Raw genomic sequence first — 21,154 nt, 5'->3', positions numbered from 1 at the left:
AAGGCCCCGCCCCCTCAGTGGCGGGCTTCTGTCCCGCTTTCTGTGTAAAAAAATGGCGGGGGTTTTTACATATATACAGTGCCAGACTGTATATATGTATTTTTATGCCAAAAGGTACCACAATTGCAGCCCAGGGCGCCCCCCCCAGCGCCCTGCACCCTACAGTGACCGGAGTGTGTAAGTGTGCTGGGAGCAATGGCGCACAGCTGCGGTGCTGTGTGCTACCTTAATGAAGACAGGAGTCTTCAGCCGCCGATTTCGTCGTCTTCAAGCTTCTGTTCTTCTGGCTCTGCGAGGGGGACGGCGGCGCGGCTCCGGGAACGGACGATCAAGGACAGGTGCCTGTGTTCGAACCCTCTGGAGCTAATGGTGTCCAGTAGCCTAAGAAGCACAAGCTAGCTGCAAGCAGGTAGGTTTGCTTCTCTACCCTCAGTCCCACGTAGCAGTGAGTCTGTTGCCAGCAGAAGCTCACTGAAAATAAAAAACCTAATAAATACTTTCTTTACTAGTAAGCTCAGGAGAGCCCACTAGGAGCACCCAGCTCTGGGCGGGCACAGATTCTAACTGAGGTCTGGAGGAGGGGCATAGAGGGAGGAGCCAGTGCACACCAGATAGTACCTAATATTTTCTTCAGAGTGCCCAGTCTCCTGCGGAGCCAGTCTATTCCCCATGGTCCTTACGGAGTTCCCAGCATTCACTAGGACGTCAGAGAAACTCATGTCGACCTTTTGTCATGTCGACCTAGAAACCATTTTGACCTACTTACTGTTGACCAATAGTGGTCGACCTACGTCTTGTCAACCTAAAGACCGGATCCCATGAGTAATCATGAGATTTACAACCATAAATTTTATTACAACACTCATGCAGAATATAGGGTCCCAAGATTAATTCAATGTGTATATAAGCTTACCTTTGATTTTAGCACAACTTTAAACAAATGTTGTGGAAAGGCCAACAATGCCAATTTTCTTGTGACAGCTCCATCACTTCTTGGAAGAAGGGGTTTAAAACTATAATCTAATTAATGAAATAAAGCTAGACAGTATCCCCAGAGTCCAAACTCTATCAGATACACCCAGTAATGACATACCTGTCTGCTCTGTAAACACTCTCCAGGGTACACACTTGTGAGGCTGAGGCACAATACAGTAATTATATACTTATGCATCCCTCACACAGACAAACTATGATCATGTTATTGTTCTGCTCCGTGGCTCACACACAGAAAGCAACCACCAATCATGGTAACTACAGGTAATCTACTCCCATTGAGACTGTGTGACATCAACGCACTGGGCAGGACCTCACTCCAAAATGAACCACAGGGGCTTTGCGTTCTATAGATGCCAGTCAGGGAAGTGGAAGGTGGAGCATGTATCAAGGACCCCAACCTTCTGAACCTCAGACATGTATCTCCCCCTATGGGTAGCTCTGCCCCCCAGGCCTAAAGTTGAATTTCACTTTAATAGTCAGACATCTGTCTATACAAAAGTAATGTGAACAGGGTTAGGACCAGTGCTTTTTTTCTATGATGACAGGAGTTGTACTGAGAAAAAAGCACTGGTTAGGACATGCACAGGTCTGATCAGAGGATAAACCTTTGTTGTTTGGCCAGTTAGTTTTCTGGACACAATATAATGGCGCTGGACAGACTTTAGGAATTTCTGTCCCATGCTGTTTCCAAATGTATATACCACACACGAATACAGTTCTTGTGCGTCAATACACACATCTATAAAATGACACAATACTGTCAAACAAGAGACCACAGCATTTAAGAATAAGACACAAAAATATTATAGAAGAGTTGATGCTGAATATATTTATTTAAAAACAAATGTATTCATTGAAAAAGTCATAATACAAACAGTCACATTCCAAACGCTGCCACCCTTGTATAGGAACACAACCCAACAAAAGGGTCAGAAGTTAACAATGCGGGATACAAAAAAAGGCAGGAGTAGTACATCCCCTCTGATACATGGCAGTGATTTATACAATAACATAGCTAAATAGGTATAAATGGAGAACACATAAAGCTGGACACAGGACTCTGATTTTATTTCCCAAAGTGCATTAAAATTCTCTGTGTTTTCTTGCAAGGCACTTTTAACCTGAAGAACAATCATAACCTATTTAAGGATGAAATCAGAAAACCAGTTATAACCTAAATTATGAAACCAGACCAATGGGGGAATTTAATTACTCAAAGTAAATTACAGGGATCGCAATTGTGAAAGCACAGTGATCTGGGATAAGTTCATGACAGGCATTAATTGAATTGCAAATAAACAACAACTTTATTTCACGGTAATTACTTACTAGAAAAGTTTTCAGATTTCTCTGTAGGCAGCGTATGGTTAACTGAAATAATTTTTCATTTGCAAGTTTTCCGTGATATGGTGATTACCAGCATACAAATAGGATATAGCAAGATCATGTAATAAATAGTTTTTGGCTGTCTACTGTAGACAAAGATCAGGGAATGGCCTTCTGGTCATATGTTTGAAGAGCAACTTTATTCAGCGTCTGTTCACAAAAGCAGGAACATTAGAAGATGAGTAGGCAAACTGTATATCGCCTGCAGTTGTGGAACTACAAAGTAGAGCATACACTACGTCAGAGGAGCAGTATATGATTATAACAGAAGCTATATCACACGGCAGATTTTCCTGACTGTTGGGAGTAGCAGTTATAGACAGTGGCATCATTAAGAGGGGGCTTACTGACCCCAAATTTGTATGAATGAGGCTTTAATGTAATAACTGCAGACTGCCAATTGTTATACTATACAATGACCTACATGACTAACTTCAATGGTAATAGAGAGTTAGATAGCCAGGCTATTCGTCAGCAACAAGAGCCCTATAAAAATCAGACCGTCAGTATTATCAGAATTGCTCTCTTCTTTGCTTTAAAAATAGAAAGTGAATGAATTAGTAGATAGCAAGAAACCATTAGAATTTCCCAATTAACAAGAGCCCTCGCTTAAGGCAAAAAATGTCATTCCGAAAAGGAGTAACATTATGTTTTGTTTTTTTTAGCTTATGTTAAGATATTGCAGGGCAATAGGCAGGTCAAGTACACTTACTGAAATGTGTTCTATATAAAAAATACATACATGCCTAAAATGATCACCCAAAAATTCTAAACTTGGAGGAAAACCCCCAAAACACAGACCTAAAACCTGATACAAACTTGAAAATGTCAAAACACATATGTAACAATGGAGAAGACTCCGAACTCCAGAAGGTGACAACTGCAGCTGAGCTTGGAGAACACAGTGACGTTATTCTGCTAACTTACTCGTAAAGCCGTGCCACAATAGAACACATTTGTAGTCCACCAGTGACACATTTTATTCTAAACCTATGCCCTTATGCTGCATACAAACGCAGCTTATTATGTGCCAGCGATATGGTCAGCTGCATGGTGACTGCTGCATTAATGCGGTTTACGTTATGGCTTATTGATCTCTACTCGAAATGGGATGTAGTTATGTGACTGGCGGTCACAATACCGACGGCTACATTCCGCCCCCTCTAAATGCCGACTAACAGGGACTATTCCCACTCACGGGTGTCCACGACACCCACACGGTGGGAATAGAACCTGTGGCGAGCACAGCTTCCAATCGAGCCCACAAGGGGCTTCGTTGCGTTTGTGGGATTCCAAGCGCTGAACACCCATACCCAACCCCTTGAAACACATCCATGATACAAACAGGGTTCACAGAGAGTAGCAGTCATGTTCTAGTCCTCTGTTCACCAGGGATACAGTGTGTACAGTGGATGTGTTACACACAGACAGAAGTATTTGCTATTCCAAATTAGATAAATGCTACGTTCAAGATACATCTGAACACAGCTCAGGTTCAAACAATCCATGGACCCATATATTTATACAAAAAAACTCCAAGACAACAACATCCACAACAATACAAAGAAACCACGGTACATGCAACCTTACAGTAAATTAGCAAATCAGGAAACATTTGTAGCTGTCACTCTGGTAATACTATGTAGAATGTAACCAGTATATTAGCTGAAGAACCAGTGCGTGCACTAAACCAGCTTATTCATTCAATGTATGTAACATGAGTGCACAGTACAACTCTCCCCTCTCCCAGACTATAAGAGCATTGCGGGTTCAAAGCACCGGACTAGAATCAGCCAAAATACGGGGTCTGGAACTCGGGTCCCCCTTAGCTCAATTGATTGGAGGTAGAGGTTTATTGTGAAATCTTATGTTTCCAGAAGTCGCCCTTACTGCGGTGATCCATACATAACAGTTTAGAAAAATAAATTTATGTAACAGTCTATAGAAAGAGGTGTATGTTACCAATACCGCAACACACCTTACAGTAAGTAAGGATTCTGGGAATACTGCTTTATGATTACATGTAGCAAAGTTATAGGGTTTATGCATTACCTAATATGTCAGTGCTGAGGAGGAAGTGTCTTAGCAATGTCCAGCCTGCATAAGCTGGTGATCTGGGTTAGACAGGTGGTTAGCTTGGCTCTGAATTACCGTAAGTATTGAACCATGAACAAAATGTGTGACATCACATTTTATCAAGGATGATTTGCAGTCTAAAACCCATACGTTGAAGGCTTAATGTCTTTAATCTCTCACATTTCTGGGTTACTTCATTTAAAAAAAAATAATAATAATAATCATTTATAGTGGTACTTTCCTGAAGGACTTGAATGAACGAATTCCGAGCCCCATTAGTATAGAAAAGTGGTAGAAACATTACAGGTTTTATAAATGACAAAGCAGCTGTAATACATACACTTCAGCTTGAAAATATGAAGTGTTGGGTGGCCTGAGATCATGTTTGAAGACAGATGCTTTAAGGCTCCAACCGGTAATACAGTCCTAGCAGCCCGGGTTCTCTACAGTCACTGCTGGGTGCATTGCGCAGGCCAGAGACCAGGTCAGAGGGCACATTATTTCGTACAAGGTTTCACAGAAAGTTCCCGTAGACAAAATTTCTGGTTACAAATACCACGTGACTAAATGTATCAAACTGCACCAGAGATGTCAAGTGATTGGTAGTTTCACAAGAAAGGATAAAACCTAATAATAAAGGTAAATAGAGTGGATGCTAATATAGTGCAGTGAATGGTGTATAAAGGCTTAGCGTGAGTGCTTATGTATGCGACGGTCAATGACCAATTGGTGTAAGACTATACTTTGTAAAATGCCCTCTTATGTACAAGTTATAAAATAGATATGCCGCTACTCAAAATGTATGGATTCCCCCCCCCCCCCCTTCCCCAAAAAATGCTTGCAAAGTATAAAAACGGAAAACATAACCATGTGTATTGGTTGCCGTGTACTGTACGATAAGCCACAGGTAGGTCAGAGAACACAGCTCCTGCTTTGCACCATTAGAAACCTAGAAAGAGAATATATGGAATTGGAGCAGTACTGTGAAATAGAAGGAGAAAGACTAACATATAAGAGCTGCTGCCTTACCATTACACGTCGCCTTCTCCGTGTCTCTGGATCTGCATCTGAGCCTGCATTCTTGTAATCATTTCCTGCATGCGTCGGAGCTATAAAGCAGGAGGACAGTAAATGACTACCTTGTGGCCAACTCCATGAGTAGTGTAACACCTAGCTATTGTCAGCTGTAAGGAGGTCTCACCTCAGCTTCCTTCTCCTGCAATATCTGGTCCTTTGATACTTCCACATTCTCCACTTTGCTGTAAGAAAAGGACAACAATTACTTTGAATATATGATCTAATTTAGGTCCATCTTATGCTGGCTGGGTAAACATCAGATTCTTTGGAGATTTATCAAAGCTTGGAGAGAGATAAAGTATTGACCAATCAGTTTCTGACATTTTACAGGCTGTTAGGAGGTGACTGGTTGCTACTTTGTCTCTCACTGAGCTTTGCTTTTGCATTATCTACCAGTTTAGAGTTGCACGACCAGTGACCAAACATTCCATTTTGCTACTTTGGCTGCTGGGTAGGGATGGCGAGTGTGAGCAGTAGCTTCAGACTCAGTAAGAGTGGCTTCTGATTGGTTCTCCTGCCGCAACTACCTTATGTGTCATCCATTTATAGGCTACAGGAAACATTAACAAACAGGTGTTCAGTAAGTTTGAGATTAAGGGACTATATTTAAATGTAAATTAAAAATGTAGCGGAAATGCACATTGGATCTGAAACGCTCGCATATTTATATGTGCAATTAAGGGGGAAATTTAATTAAACACCTAGGGACTAAAAATTCACAGATTCTGTGCGTTAACACCCGATAACCCTTGTTAACGTCCATTAACACACAGTTTTTTTGGAGAATAATGGAATAGCCTCCTGTGTTAAAACCTGAGGCTTCCGCCCGTTAATTACCTGCAGTTAATTGAATCTCCCTCTAAAGGGGGGTACACACAGACAGATCAATGCCTAAATTCTAAGCAATCTGACTAGATTGCTTAGAAGTTAAGCAGTGATCTCTCAGTGTGTATCCCCTACAGCGATAGCGTTGAGCGGCCCCACGCATCGCTATCGCCCGTGCTAGATTCTAGCACATCGCTCATTTCACGGGTGAAATTAGTGACCCCCCCCCCCGCCCACCTTCCCATGTTCAGCAAACATCGCGCTGTGCTGAGCAGGGGGAGAGATGTGTACTGAGTGGTCACTGATAGATCGCTCAGCACACATCTCTGGGGAAATCTCCCAGTCAGTACCGGCCTTTAGGCTTTATTTTCTACACCTCTGGTCTGACACAGCATAATTAGGTTACATCTGGCTGGTCAGTAACAAAATTCAGCTATAATCTTCTCCCCAGAATTACAAACATTGTAAAGTGTTGTGCTCAACAAACACAATTTGTACCCAGCAGTTTCCTGCTGAAGCTGGTCACTGTATTGTCCACTATTACAACTTTTTTATTATTACTACTATTTATCTAACAACAACGCTTCACACTGGTCATATGACTATTTCAGAGCTCCCATCTATCTCAATACAGGCTGAGTATACCTTATCCAAAATCACACATTTCTGGTTAAAAAAGCAAGAGTAGAGGACTGCGCTCGTAAGCTATTCCTAATCAACTAAAGCAGCTAGGGAGTATAGATGAGGATATCCACTATCCCCACAGAAATGCTGGTAAAAAGAAAAAGAATGTCTCCCAGCCCTATTATTATTAGGTATATAGTAGTTATTTAATGGTGATATTGGCACAAGAAATAAAAATATTCATAAAATCAATGTTAATTAAAAGAATATATAATGTTTTATTAACACAAGAAAAAACACTTTTCAAGAATATCTTGTTCCCTAAAAGTGATCCTAATACCGGTATACACAAACAATCACATACAACATTGAACATATATAGGTATACCCGTGATACGCTAGATAGCGATTTATTCACTGGATATGAGTTTTATTTTCCTCAGGTAAATGCAGGTATATATATGTGGTAGTTATATCACAGTCCCTTATTATGTATGGAATTTGTCCAAAAAAGTCTTGATTAATACCAGCTGCTTGCTGTGGATTCTTTTCCAGAATGGAAATTAGCACATGCGGCCAAAGATCCTCAAATCCTTACTAGGAAATGTCCAAAGTTTTTTAAAAAGGCACTTACTTCAAGGTCGCAGGATGGTTACTGGAACAGGTGTCTGCCGGCAGACATATCAGATAGCTCCGCAATCTACTAGTTTCGCCTGGCACCGCAGGAAGCCTTGAAGTAAGTGCCTTTTTAAAAAACTTTGGACATTTCCTAGTAAGGATTTGAGGATCTTTGGCCGCATGTGCTAATTTCCATTCTGGAAAAGAATCCACAGCAAGCAGCTGGTATTAATCAAGACTTTTTTGGACAAATTCCATACATAATAAGGGACTGTGATATAACTACCACATATATATACCTGCATTTACCTGAGGAAAATAAAACTCATATCCAGTGAATAAATCGCTATCTAGCGTATCACGGGTATACCTATATATGTTCAATGTTGTATGTGATTGTTTGTGTATACCGGTATTAGGATCACTTTTAGGGAACAAGATATTCTTGAAAAGTGTTTTTTCTTGTGTTAATAAAACATTATATATTCTTTTAATTAACATTGATTTTATGAATATTTTTATTTCTTGTGCCAATATCACCATTAAATAACTACTATATACCTAATAATAATAGCGCTGGGAGACATTCTTTTTCTTTTTACACACATTTCTGGTTCCCCTACTGAGATAATGACACACACACACAATATATATGTCATTATCTCAGTAGGGGACCCAAAAATGTGAGAATTTGAATTTTGGATAAGGGACAATCATAATGCACTTGGAGCACTTCAGAAAACTTGTGTCCAGAATAGGTCTTTTCATTCCACGAAGAGCAATAGACATGTGCCTAACTGTAATATACAGCTAACATTGCACCCCATCCAAGACAGCGCGGAACATGCTGGCATTGTACCTGGCGCCACCTCTTTTCAGACGCTCTGAGCGGAAGTTTTCGTAATGCAGATCTTGAGTCACCTCCTGCAGGTCCTGCATGTGTGTGCTGGTGAGAGGAGGGGACAACACATTGTACTTTTACACACAGGAATGGAAAAATAAGAATTTACTCACCGGTAATTCTATTTCTCATAGTCCGTAGTGGATGCTGGGGACTCCGTAAGGACCATGGGGATTAGCGGCTCCGCAGGAGACTGGGCACAACTACAAAGAAAGCTTTTAGACTACTGGTGTGCACTGGCTCCTCCCACTAAGACCCTCCTCCAGACCTCAGTTAGGATACTGTGCCCGGAAGAGCTGACACAATTAGGAAGGATTTTGAATCCCGGGTAAGACTCATACCAGCCACACCAATCACACCGTATAACTCGTGATACAATACCCAGTTAACAGCATGATAACAACTGAGCCTCTCAACAGATAGCTCAACAATAACCCTATAGTTAAGCAATAACTATATACAAGTATTGCAGACAATCCGCACTTGGGATGGGCGCCCAGCATCCACTACGGACTACGAGAAATAGAATTACCGGTGAGTAAATTCTTATTTTCTCTGACGTCCTAGTGGATGCTGGGGACTCCGTAAGGACCATGGGGATTATACCAAAGCTCCCAAACGGGCGGGAGAGTGCGGATGACTCTGCAACACCGAATGAGAGAACTCCAGGTCCTCCTCAGCCAGGGTATCAAATTTGTAGAATTTAGCAAACGTGTTTGCCCCTGACCAAGTAGCAGCTCGGCAAAGTTGAAGAGCCGAGACCCCCTCGGGCAGCCGCCCAAGAAGAGCCCACTTTCCTTGTGGAATGGGCTTTTACTGATTTAGGATGCGGCAGTCCAGCCGCAGAATGTGCAAGCTGAATCGTACTACAGATCCAGCGAGCAATAGTCTGCTTAGAAGCAGGTGCACCCAACTTGTTGGGCGCATACAGGATAAAAAGCGAGTCAGTTTTCCTGACTCCAGCTGTCCTGGAAACATAAATTTTTAGGGCCCTGACTACATCCAACAACTTGGAAGCCTCCAAGTCATTCGTAGCCGCAGGCACCCCAATAGGTTGGTTCAGATGAAAAGCTGATACCACTTTGGGGAGAAACTGGGGACGAGTCCTCAATTCTGCCCTATCCATATGGAAAATCAGATAAGGGCTTTTACATGACAAAGCCGCCAATTCTGAAACCCGCCTGGCCGAAGCCAAGGCCAACAACATGACCACTTTCCACGTGAGATATTTTAAATCCACGGTTTTCAGTGGCTCGAACCAATGTGACTTTAGGAAATCCAACAACACGTTGAGATCCCAAGGTGCCACTGGAGGCACAAAAGGGGGCTGAATATGCAGCACTCCCTTAACAAAAGTCTGAACTTCAGGTAGTGAAGCCAATTCTCTCTGGAAGAAAATCGATAGAGCCGAAATCTGGACCTTAATGGAACCCAATTTAAGGCCCATAGTCACCCCTGACTGTAAGAAGTGCAGGAACCGGCCCAGCTGAAATTCTTCCGTCGGGGCCTTCCTGGCCTCACACCACGCAACATATTTTCGCTATATGCGGTGATAATGGTTCGCGGTTACTTCTTTCCTAGCTTTTATCAGCGTAGGAATGACTTCCTCCGGAATGCCCTTTTCCTTCAGGATCCGGTGTTCAACCGCCATGCCGTCAAACGCAGCCGCGGTAAGTCTTGGAACAGACAGGGCCCCTGCTGCAGCAGGTCCTGTCTGAGCGGTAGAGGCCATGGGTCCTCTGACATTTCTTGAAGTTCCGGATACCACGCTCTTCTTGGCCAATCCGGAACAATGAGTATAGTTCTTACTCCTCTTCTCCTTATTATCCTCAGTACCTTTGGTATGAGAGGAAGAGGAGGGAACAAATAAACCAATCGGTACACCCACGGTGTTACCAGAGCGTCCACCGCTATCGCCTGCGGGTCTCTTGACCTGGCGCAATATTTTTCTAGCTTTTTGTTTAGGCGGGACGCCATCATGTCCACCTGTGGTTTTTCCCACCGGTTTACTATCATTTGAAAGACTTCTGGATGAAGTCCCCACTCTCCTGGGTGGAGGTCGTGCCTGCTGAGGAAGTCTGCTTCCCAGTTGTCCACTCCCGGAATGAACACTGCTGACAGTGCTAACACGTGATTTTCCGCCCATCGGAGAATCCTTGTGGCTTCTGCCATTGCCGTCCTGCTTCTCGTGCCGCCCTGTCGATTTACATGGGCGACCGCCGTGATGTTGTCTGACTGGATCAGTACCGGCTGGTTTTGAAGCAGGGGTTTTGCCTGACTTAGGGCATTGTAAATGGCCCTTAGTTCCAGAATATTTATGTGCAGGGAAGTCTCCTGACTTGACCAGAGTCCTTGGAAGTTTCTTCCCTGCGTGACTGCTCCCCAGCCTCGAAGGCTGGCATCCGTGGTCACCAGGACCCAGTCCTGTATGCCGAATCTGCGGCCCTCTTGAAGATGAGCACTCTGCAGCCACCACAGCAGAGACACCCTTGTCCTTGGAGACAGGGTTATCAGACGATGCATCTGAAGATGCGATCCGGACCACTTGTCCAACAGGTCCCACTGAAAGGTTCTTGCATGAAACCTGCCGAATGGAATCGCTTCGTAGGAAGCTACCATTTTTCCCAGGATCCGCGTGCAGTGATGTTTTGGTTTTAGGAGGCCTCTGACTAGAGATGACAGCTCCTTGGCCTTCTCCTCCGGGAGAAACACTTTTCTCTGTTCTGTGTCCAGAACCATCCCTAGGAACAGCAGGCGTGTCGTAGGGACCAGCTGTGACTTTGGAATGTTTAGAATCCAGCCGTGCTGTTGTAGCACTTCCCGAGATAGTGCTACCCCTACCAACAACTGCTCCCTGGACCTCGCCTTTATCAGGAGATCGTCCAAGTACGGGATAATTAAAACTCCCTTCCTTCGAAGGAGTATCATCATTTCCGCCATTACCTTGGTAAAGACCCTCGGAGCCGTGGAGAGACCGAACGGCAACGTCTGGAATTGGTAATGACAATCTTGTACCACAAACCTGAGGTACTCCTGGTGAGGATGGTAAATGGGGACATGTAGGTAGGCATCCTTGATGTCCAGCGATACCATGTAATCTCCCTCGTCCAGGCTCGCAATAACCGCCCTGAGCGATTCCATCTTGAACTTGAATTTTTTGATATATGTGTTCAAGGATTTCAAATTTAAAATGGGTCTCACCGAACCGTCCGGTTTCGGTACCACAAACACTGTGGAATAGTAACCCCTTCCTTGTTGAAGTAGGGGCACCTTTACTATCACTTGTTGTGAATACAGCTTTTGAATTGCCTGTAACACTGCCTCCGTGCCTGAGGGAGTGGTTGGCAAGGCAGATTTGAGGAAACGGCGGGGGGGAGACGTCTCGAATTCCAGCTTGTACCCCTGAGATACTATTTGAAGGATCCAGGGATCCACCCGTGAGCGAGCCCACTGCTTGCTGAAATGCTTGAGACGGGCCCCCACCGTACCTGGCTCCGCCTGTGGAGCCCCAGCGTCATGCTGTGGACTTAGAGGAAGCGGGGGGAGGACTTTTGCTCCTGGGAACTGGCTGTATGCTGCAGCTTTTTCCCTCTACCTCTGCCTCTGGGCAGAAAGGACGCGCCTTTAACCCGCTTGCCCCTATTGGGCCGAAAGGACTGTACCTGATAATACGGTGCTTTCTTTGGTTGTGAGGGAACATGGGGCAAAAATGTAGACTTCCCAGCTGTTGCTGTGGAAACGAGGTCCGAGAGACCGTCCCCGAACAATTCCTCACCCTTATAAGGCAGAACTGCCATGTGTCGTTTGGAATCTGCATCACCTGTCCACTGCCGAGTCCATAACCCTCTCCTGGCAGAAATGGACATTGCACTAATTTTGGATGCCAGCCGGCAAATATCCCTCTGTGCATCCCTCATGTATAAAAGTGCGTCTTTTATATGCTCTACGTTCAGCAAAATAGTGTCCCTATCTAGGGTATCTATATTTTCTGACAGGGAATCTGACCATGCAGCAGCAGCGCTGCACATCCAGGCTGAAGCTATAGCCGGCCTCAGTATCACACCTGTGTGTATATATAGATTTCAGGATAGCCTCCTGCTTTCTATCAGCAGATTCCTTCAGGGCGGCCGTATCCGGAGACGGTAGTGCCACCTTCTTCGACAAGCGTGTGAGCGCTTTATCCACCCTAGGGGATGTTTCCCAGCGTGACCTATCCTCTGGCGGGAAAGGGTACGCCATTAGTAACCTCTTAGAAATTACCATCTTTTTATCAGGGGAAGCCTACGCTTCTTCACACACTTCATTTAACTCTTCAGATGGAGGAAAAGCTACTGGTAGTTTTTTCTCTCCAAACATTATACCCTTTTTTGTGGTACCGGGGGTAACATCAGAAATGTGTAACACATTTTTCATTGCCTCAATCATGTAACGTGTGGCCCTACTGGAAGTTACATTAGTCTCTTCGTCGTCGACACTGGAGTCAGTATCCGTGTCGACATCTGTGTCAACCATCTGAGGTAGCGGGCGTTTTAGAGCCCCTGATGGTTTTTGAGACGCCTGGGCAGGCACAGGCTGAGAAGCCGGCTGTCCCACATTAGGTATGTCGTCAAACCTTTTATGTAAGGAGTCGACACTATCACGTAATTCCTTCCACAGCACGATCCACTCAGGTGTCGACCCCGCAGGGGGTGACATCACATTTACAAGCATCTGCTCCGCCTCCACATAAGCCTCCTCATCAAACATGTCGACACAGCCGTACCGACACACCGCACACACACAGGGAATGCTCTGACTGAGGACAGGACCCCACAAAGCCCTTTGGGGAGACAGAGAGAGAGTATGCCAGCACACACCAGAGCGCTATATAACACTGGGATCCCACTATCAATGAGTGTTTTCCCTATAGCTGCTTTTTTATATATACAGGTTGAGTATCCCTTATCCAAAATGCTTGGGACCAGAGGTATTTTGGATATCGGATTTTTCCGTATTTTGGAATAATTGCATACCATAATGAGATATCATGGTGATGGGACCTAAATCTAAGCACAGAATGCATTTATGTTACATATACACCTTATACACACAGCCTGAAGGTCATTTTAGACAATATTTTTTGTAACTTTGTGCATTAAACAAAGTGTGTGTACATTCACACAATTCATTTATGTTTCATATACACCTTATACACACAGCCTGAAGGTCATTTAATACAATAACTTTAATAACTTTGTGTATTAAACAAAGTTTGTGTACATTGAGCCATCAAAAAACAAAGTTTTCACTATCTCACTCTCACTCAAAAAAGTCCGTATTTCGGAATATTCCGTATTTCGGAATATTTGGATATGGGATACTCAACCTGTATTACATATATATATATATCTATACTGCGCCTAAATTTAGTGCCCCCCCTCTCTTTTTTACCCTTCTGTAGTTTCTCAGACTGCAGGGGAGAGCCAGGGAGCTTCCTTCCAGCGGAACTGTGAGGGAAAAATGGCGCCAGTGTGCTGAGGGAGAAGCCCCGCCCCCTTTTCGGCGGACTTTCTCCCGCTTTTTCTGTGATACTGGCAGGGGTAATTTTACATCTATATAGCCTCTGGGACTATATATGATGTATATTTTGCCAGCCAAGGTGTTATCTATTGCCCTCAGGGCGCCCCCCCCCCAGCGCCCTGCACCCATCAGTGACCGAAGTGTGAGGTGTACATGAGGAGCAATGGCGCACAGGTGCAGTGCTGTGCGCTACCTTGGTGAAGACTGAAGTCTTCTGCCGCCGATTTTCCGGACCTTCTTCGTGCTTCTGGCTCTGTAAGGGGGACGGCGGCGCGGCTCCGGGAACGAACACCAAGGTCGGGTCCTGCGGTCGATCCCTCTGGAGCTAATGGTGTCCAGTAGCCTAAGAAGCCCAAACTACCACCTGTTAGGTAGGTTAGCTTCTTCTCCCCTTAGTCCCTCGCTGCAGTGAGTCTGTTGCCAGCAGATCTCACTGAAAATAAAAAACCTAAATATACTTTCTTTCTAGGTGCTCAGGAGAGCCCCTAGTGTGCATCCAGCTCAGCCGGGCACAAGAATCTAACTGAGGTCTGGAGGAGGGTCTTAGTGGGAGGAGCCAGTGCACACCAGTAGTCTAAAAGCTTTCTTTGTAGTTGTGCCCAGTCTCCTGCGGAGCCGCTAATCCCCATGGTCCTTACGGAGTCCCCAGCATCCACTTAGGACGTTAGAGAAAGACAGACTAGTAATCACTGCCCAACAGCCCACGTGTGTTCTGATTTTTATTCATTAGCATGTTTCAGCCCTTGTCCCTAATTTTTTTTTATATACATGTATGAATTTATCAAAAACCCTCCATATTATTTTCATACATCAAGGTCCGGTGTATGAAACATAAACCGCCGTTTTACGCACCTAATTTATTACTAACTGTCACAATAGGACTTGGTCTAAATTGACTAATTCACACAAAAAGGTGTCCAACACATGCAGGATTCATTCACTGGGGAAGTAAGCAACAAAACGGTGTCCTGGGTAAAATGGATCGTGTCGGCAGGAATGTTTATGCCATATGTCTGAGCTGTGGTCATTCCACATTGAACAACAAATAAACACCATTTGGAAAAAAAAGAACTATCAGCGATGCGAGAACACCGACACGAGAAATGCTGCAACAGACCATGCTCACACTTGCCTGCTGTATTTCCCTGTGTACAAGGACTACAGCAGAATGCACTGTGAATGTGATATGTACTGTACATGATCATCACAGGAATAAACGGATTGATGTTACAAACGACACTCACTCTGCGACTGGACAACATTTCTCTTTTTTTATATAGATTGTTATTCGCTAGATTTATCAGCAATAATCTGGTAGTCTGATTTTTTGACCACACAAAACCCAATATTTATTCTGTGATTCATATCTTGGGTCCCAATACAATCGGAAAACGGTGCACTCAGGAAACAGATTTACCTACGGTCAGACCGCACTGAGTATGCCCAAACTCGTCTGATCTTGGAAGCCAAGCACTGCAGGGCCTGGTCAGTACCTGGATGGGGAACCACCAGGGAATACTAGGTACCGTAGGAATTTTACTCTCCCAACGCATAATATAATTTTGGGACCAACGGCAGGAACTTGACTTCAGGTTCCTGCACTCATTTACTACATTAGACCCGAGGTAGTGACCTCATTCGACTAAAATCTCTATTATAGAGAATACAAGTAGAGTTTATTATTTCATTGAATGGGGGATCACTTATTTTCGCTCACTTACACCATTATTTCGCCTATAATCCAGTACATTAGTACTTGTGGACAATAATGTTCCTTAATTGTAGATGCTTGCTCTCGTTTCTTCTTTTTTAAGTATATAATAATAAAAGTTATATATTTTAATAATTTCATTATTTCAATAATTTTTCAAGTGTGCCCTGGAAAAGGCATATAGTTGCTTTTTGTCCTTTTTTCTTCTTTAAAGGACTATACCCGTTGTTTTGTAACAAATTACATCAGGCAGCATGCATCACTGGGTGTAGACAAGTGCTCATGGGCCAGACACGTCAAATAACCAGCTGAGTCACTGTCAGCCATAATATGATACTTTGTTCAAAATGAGAAAACGCACAACCTGCGGCTCAGGGCCCCAAACTGGGTCTCACAATCTGTTCAGGGTTCACCAAATTGTCATATGTTCAAATTAGTTTTATTGGGAACTACATATTAGGGGTTCCAGCTTAAAAGTAAACACTGTTAAAATGTTTGCTCTTTTTACTATAAGAACATTTGTGTGTTTTGGTTATTCATTCTGTTTTTTTGACGGTTTATACAAGTAAAGCACCTGAAAACCTATATAAAAGCACAATGCAATCTATGGTATGCTCCCCAAATTTTGTTTATAAACATGATTCTATCATTGTTTTACTCATAATAAAAGGTCATATAGTTTGTTTCAGGACAGATAGAGGTAATGTATGTGTATTAATTTGGGACACCACCAAGTGACTTAGGGGTAGCTAGATCAAAGCTTGGAAGGAGATAATATGCTAACCAGTCAGTGCCTGTTATTTTACAGGCTGTGTTTGAAAATAATCATTACGGTAGACTTACCGTTGATAACTCTATTTCTCCTAAGTCCACAGAATCCACAGGATAACATTGGGATATGAGGTAGCGACAGTGTATTAGCACCAAACGATCAAAGCTTTAGGCCTCCCAGAATGCAATGGGCCCGTCCCTATATCCCCCTGCCTCCTGGTTCAGGCAAATCAGTTGTTTTCCAAAGCTCAAGGCAGGAGCATCATAGAGAGCCCTAATCAGGCGAGAAGAACAAACATGCACACCCTTCCATACAAGAAGGAAGAGGTTAGTGAGTGAAAGATAACTCAAATCAGGTGCGTCAGGGTGGGATCCCTGTGGATTTAGGAGAAATAGAGTTCTGAACGGTAAGTCTACCATAACGATTATTTCTCCTGCAGGGTCCACAGGTTATCCACAGGATAACATTGGGAAGTCCCAAAGCAATTTAGTGGTGGGGATGCTCCCGATTGGACCTTCGCCAGAATTCAGCGTCCTGAGAGGCAAAGGTATCAAAGGCATAATGTCTAATGAATGTGTTAATGGAAGACCATGTGGCTGCTTACATATATGTTCTGCTGAAGCAACATGTACTGTCCATGACGGATCTACCTTGCGAGTAGCGTGAGCAGAGACATTAGCTGGAACATGAAGATCAGGTTTAGAATATGCTTCTGAAATCGTCATTCGAAGCCACCTCGCCAGTGTCAGCTTGTCAGCAGGCCATTCTCTCTTGTCAAATCCGTAGAGAATGGAGAGAGCGTCTGTTTTTCTGATGGCACTGGTACGATCACGTAGATCCTTAAAGCATGGACTATGTCAAACAATGCATCTCCCGCAGAAAAGTGCGGCCCTTGGAAGGCCGGGACTACAATTTGTCCGTTAAGGTGGAATTTAGACACCACCTTAGGAAGATTCCCTGATTTGGTTCTGAGAACCGCTCTATCGGGATAAGAAAAATCAGAAACGGGAGGGCGACATAACAATGCCCCTAAATCTGAAACTCTTCTAGCTGAAGCAATAGCCAGTAGAAAAAGAACTTTAGCTGTCAACCATTTCAGATCCACTCATTTTAGTGGTTCAAGTGGGGCAACTTGAAGGGTCTTTAGGACTAAACGTAAGTCCCAAGGCACTGTAGGAGGCACAAAAGGAGGTTGAATGTGCAGCATTCCCTGGAAAAAAGTGTGCACATCCTGTAGGTTAGCAATTTTCTTTTGAAACCATACAGTCAATGCTGACACTTGCACTCTCAAGGAAGCCACCCTTAGACCTTTGTCCATCCCTGCCTGAAGGATTGCTAGGACTCTGGAAACTCTGAAAGACCTAGGGTCAAATTTCCGGTCACTGCACCACTGAATATAGGCTTGCCATATTCAGTGATAAATGCGAGCTGAGGACGGTTTCCTTACTCTGAGCATTGTTTGAATTACCTGTTGTGAGAATCCTCTTGCTTTCAGGAAGGAAGTCTCAAGAGCCACATCATCAAAGACAGTCGATCCAGGTGCTTGTGATAGCAAGGACCAGACAGTAGATCTGGACGTTGAGGGAGTAGGAATGGAACATCCATAGACAGCCTTTGCAGATCTGTGTAGCAATGTCTTCTGGGCCAAGCCGGAGCTATTAGTATCACGGCGCCCCTTCCTTGTTTTGCCTTTCGTATTACCCTGGGTAATAGGGAGATAGGTGGAAACACATAGGCCAGATGAAAGTCCCATCTCACTGACAGGGCATCCACAAAGATCACTTTGGGATCCTTTGTTCTTGACCCGTATGCAGGAACTTTGTTGTTCTGTCGGGACACCATGAGATCTATCTATGGTAACACCCACTTGTCTACCAGAACTTGGAAGACCTCGGGGTGTAAAGTCCACTCGTTTGCATGAATGGCGTGTCGACTGAGAAAATCCGCTTCCTAGTTTAGAACTCCCGGAATGAACACTGCAGATAAGGCTGGATGATGGCCACTTTAATGTGTGACTTACCTCCTTCATTGCGTTTTGGCTGCGAGTTCCTCCCTTGTGGTTGAGGTATGCTACTGCCGTTGCACTGTCCAAGCAGATTTGGACTGGTTTCCCCTGAAGGATGTCCATTGGCTGAATAAGTGCCATATATATGGCCGAAGTTCCAATATATTTATTGGCAGGCAACTTTCTTCCTTGGTCCACTGCCCCTGGAAGCAACTCCTTCCTGACACCGCTCCCCAGCCCTGAAGGCTGGCATCCGTTGTCAGAATTTCCCAATCTGATATCCAAAAGGGTCTCCCTTTCTCCAGATGGGATGTCTGTAGCCACCAGGCTAATGACTTCCTTACTTCCAGAGGAAGGACCATAGTCTGCGTTTTTATTGTCTGATGAAAACCATTCCATATGGAAAGGATCAGACGTTGCAGAGGCCTCGAGTGGAACTGGGCATACTCCACCGTGTCGAATGCAGACACCATCAACCCCATCACACGCATTGCTGCATGAATGGATACCTTTTGACTGTGTACTCGCTCCTGAGTCCTTGAATGAATTGTGGATATTTTGTTCAAAAGTAAAATTACTCTCTGAAGACCCGAATCCAACACAGCCCCCAAGTGTGTCATCCATTGTGACAGAACCAGACCCGCCCCCTCCCACCCAGCGAACACCTCTGCCTGTCAATCAGGCAGAGACGATTGCTGGGCTGAGATGCTGATCACATCTCTTGCATGCACACTGTGGCGCATGCGCAGTTCAGACCTGATCGCCCACTGTGTGAAAACGCACAACAGCGATCAGAATTAGCCACTTAGTGCTGTATCACCTGGCTCAGGAGAGTGGGATACAGGGAGACTTCACCACGCTTCCAGGATCGATCAATACGTTAGTGAACACTGAGTGGATCTAGACGCTATTAGTGTACACAACCGCCCGGTGAACCTACAGTGAACACAGACGCCCAAGTGAACACCGACGCACCAGTCATACAGCTGCTTATGCTGCGTCTGTGTCCTTTTAGATACACAGCATCTCAGACAGAAGTGGGAACTCAGTTCATGGCGGGAAACTCAGAGGAAACTGGTCATGAACTGGGGGAAGGGGCGACTAAGGGAGCATCTTACACCCCACTGCTGACATCAACCCTAGGGATTGCTGCCTCATTCTACTCCCCCTGGAGCCTATGATCCCAGAGGCCTAGCGCTGGTGTACCCTAGGTGGCAGCCGTGTCAGCGACTGTTCGGTAGTCTACATGCCAAAACAGTGCGGCTGTGTCTCGCGTTTCCGTTACTAAACGGAATCGATGCTTTACCTTCTCCCCATGCTCCAGCCACAGCCTGATAACGTCTGCTGGACTTTCTAGTACATCCTACACAGACGCCCGCTGAAACAGCACTGTATACGTGGGTAAGCGTTATCGCGACCCAGCGGGGAGTTGTTGGAGCGACTCTTTCTAAGGTACGTATAAGGCGCTTTTTAGAAAGGTCGCTCAAAAAAAAAAAAAAAAACTAGTAAGACTATAAAAATAAAATTAAAAAAAGCTTATGGCTGCAAAAAAACAGCAGCCCATTGACCATGGTCTGGCTCCTTCTGCACCAAACAAAAAACTGATTTGCCTGAGCCAGGAAGCGGGGATATAGGGACGGGCCCGCTGCATTCTGGGAGGCTGAAAGCTTTGATCGTTTGGTGCCAATCCGCTGTCGCTACCTCATACCACAATGTTATCCTGTGGATAACCTGTGGACCCTGCAGGACAAAACGACAGTTAGGAGATGATTGGTTAGTATGTTATCTCTCTTCAAGGCTTAGTACATAGACCCCTTAAGCTGGGTACATGTAGTCAGCGACGGGATCCAACTGTGGGGCCGGCATCGGCAAGTGCAGACACATGTGCTGATGCTGGCTGTGACGAAGTGGGGGTTGGGAGTACAGGACATGCTGCATTCAACCCCCACGTCGTACAGAGTCCGAAGGAGGATGTCGCAGACGACGTTTGGGGCCGTGCATTGTCAGCTACATAGTGTACACACACTAGACAATATCATGAACGATGTGTTGGAATGGGGCACATCGTCCACAATATCATCTAGTGTGTACCCAGAATCATATAATGGTGCAGGTATGGCAGGCTCAGATAGCCCGTTACAGCCCTGGCCACTGACCTGAATCACACTTATCAGACACTCTACCTCACTAGAACCACCACAGGGGAGTGAAGAATGTAGCATAAGTATAAAGGTAGACTTACATAAGCATTGTTCTCAGTTTCAGGAAGTCATTGTGTTCTGGGTTTTCTACTTCAACCACGCCCCATGGATACAGACGACCTCGGACCTTTTTACCTTTGGCTTCAATTAGCTGATTAGATCCAACAACAGAGAAGGGGATACTGGCCTATAAAGAATAAATCAAAGTCACAACACATATTGCATCTAGTGTTGGTCACACATGGAACAGTTCTGCTGCGCATGGAAATTGGCCCAGATCTGGCTGTATGACAATCACTTTCCTGTGGACTGCTAATGCAATAGGCAGAGGCTGACCATAGTCATCTTCACAATGCACTTACCAACACATCTGAAGTGATCAGATTTATTTTGACCATATGAT

At 44.6% G+C, this 21,154-nt stretch overlaps 1 protein-coding gene and 1 pseudogene across 7 annotated transcripts in view; one reads left to right on the top strand and one right to left on the bottom strand.

The window, feature by feature from the left end:
• Window positions 1-1,810: 1,810 nt before the first annotated feature.
• The window catches only part of SEPTIN2 (septin 2), a 125,786-nt gene continuing 106,442 nt past the window's right edge, over window positions 1,811-21,154 (bottom strand). For 6 of the 7 annotated variants that reach the window (XM_063915822.1, XM_063915818.1, XM_063915821.1 and 3 more), the window contains exons 9-13: window positions 20,793-20,938; window positions 8,462-8,548; window positions 5,660-5,717; window positions 5,488-5,567; window positions 1,811-5,407 (exon numbers count right to left, since the gene is read on the bottom strand). In XM_063915822.1, the coding sequence (XP_063771892.1) occupies window positions 5,490-5,567; window positions 5,660-5,717; window positions 8,462-8,548; window positions 20,793-20,938 (369 nt within the window). In that variant the 3' untranslated portion in view covers window positions 1,811-5,407; window positions 5,488-5,489. The remainder of the gene's footprint in view (window positions 5,408-5,487; window positions 5,568-5,659; window positions 5,718-8,461; window positions 8,549-20,792; window positions 20,939-21,154) is intronic. The other variant, XM_063915816.1, reaches the window with a different exon arrangement.
• On the top strand, window positions 15,478-15,596 carry LOC134912083 (5S ribosomal RNA; annotated as a pseudogene).

Source organism: Pseudophryne corroboree, chromosome 4 (genome assembly GCF_028390025.1).
Source record: "Pseudophryne corroboree isolate aPseCor3 chromosome 4, aPseCor3.hap2, whole genome shotgun sequence".
Classification (NCBI taxonomy): Eukaryota; Metazoa; Chordata; class Amphibia; order Anura; family Myobatrachidae; genus Pseudophryne; species Pseudophryne corroboree.
The sequence above is the reverse complement of the archived record's forward strand: the minus strand, read 5'-3'. Positions and strand labels throughout refer to the sequence as shown.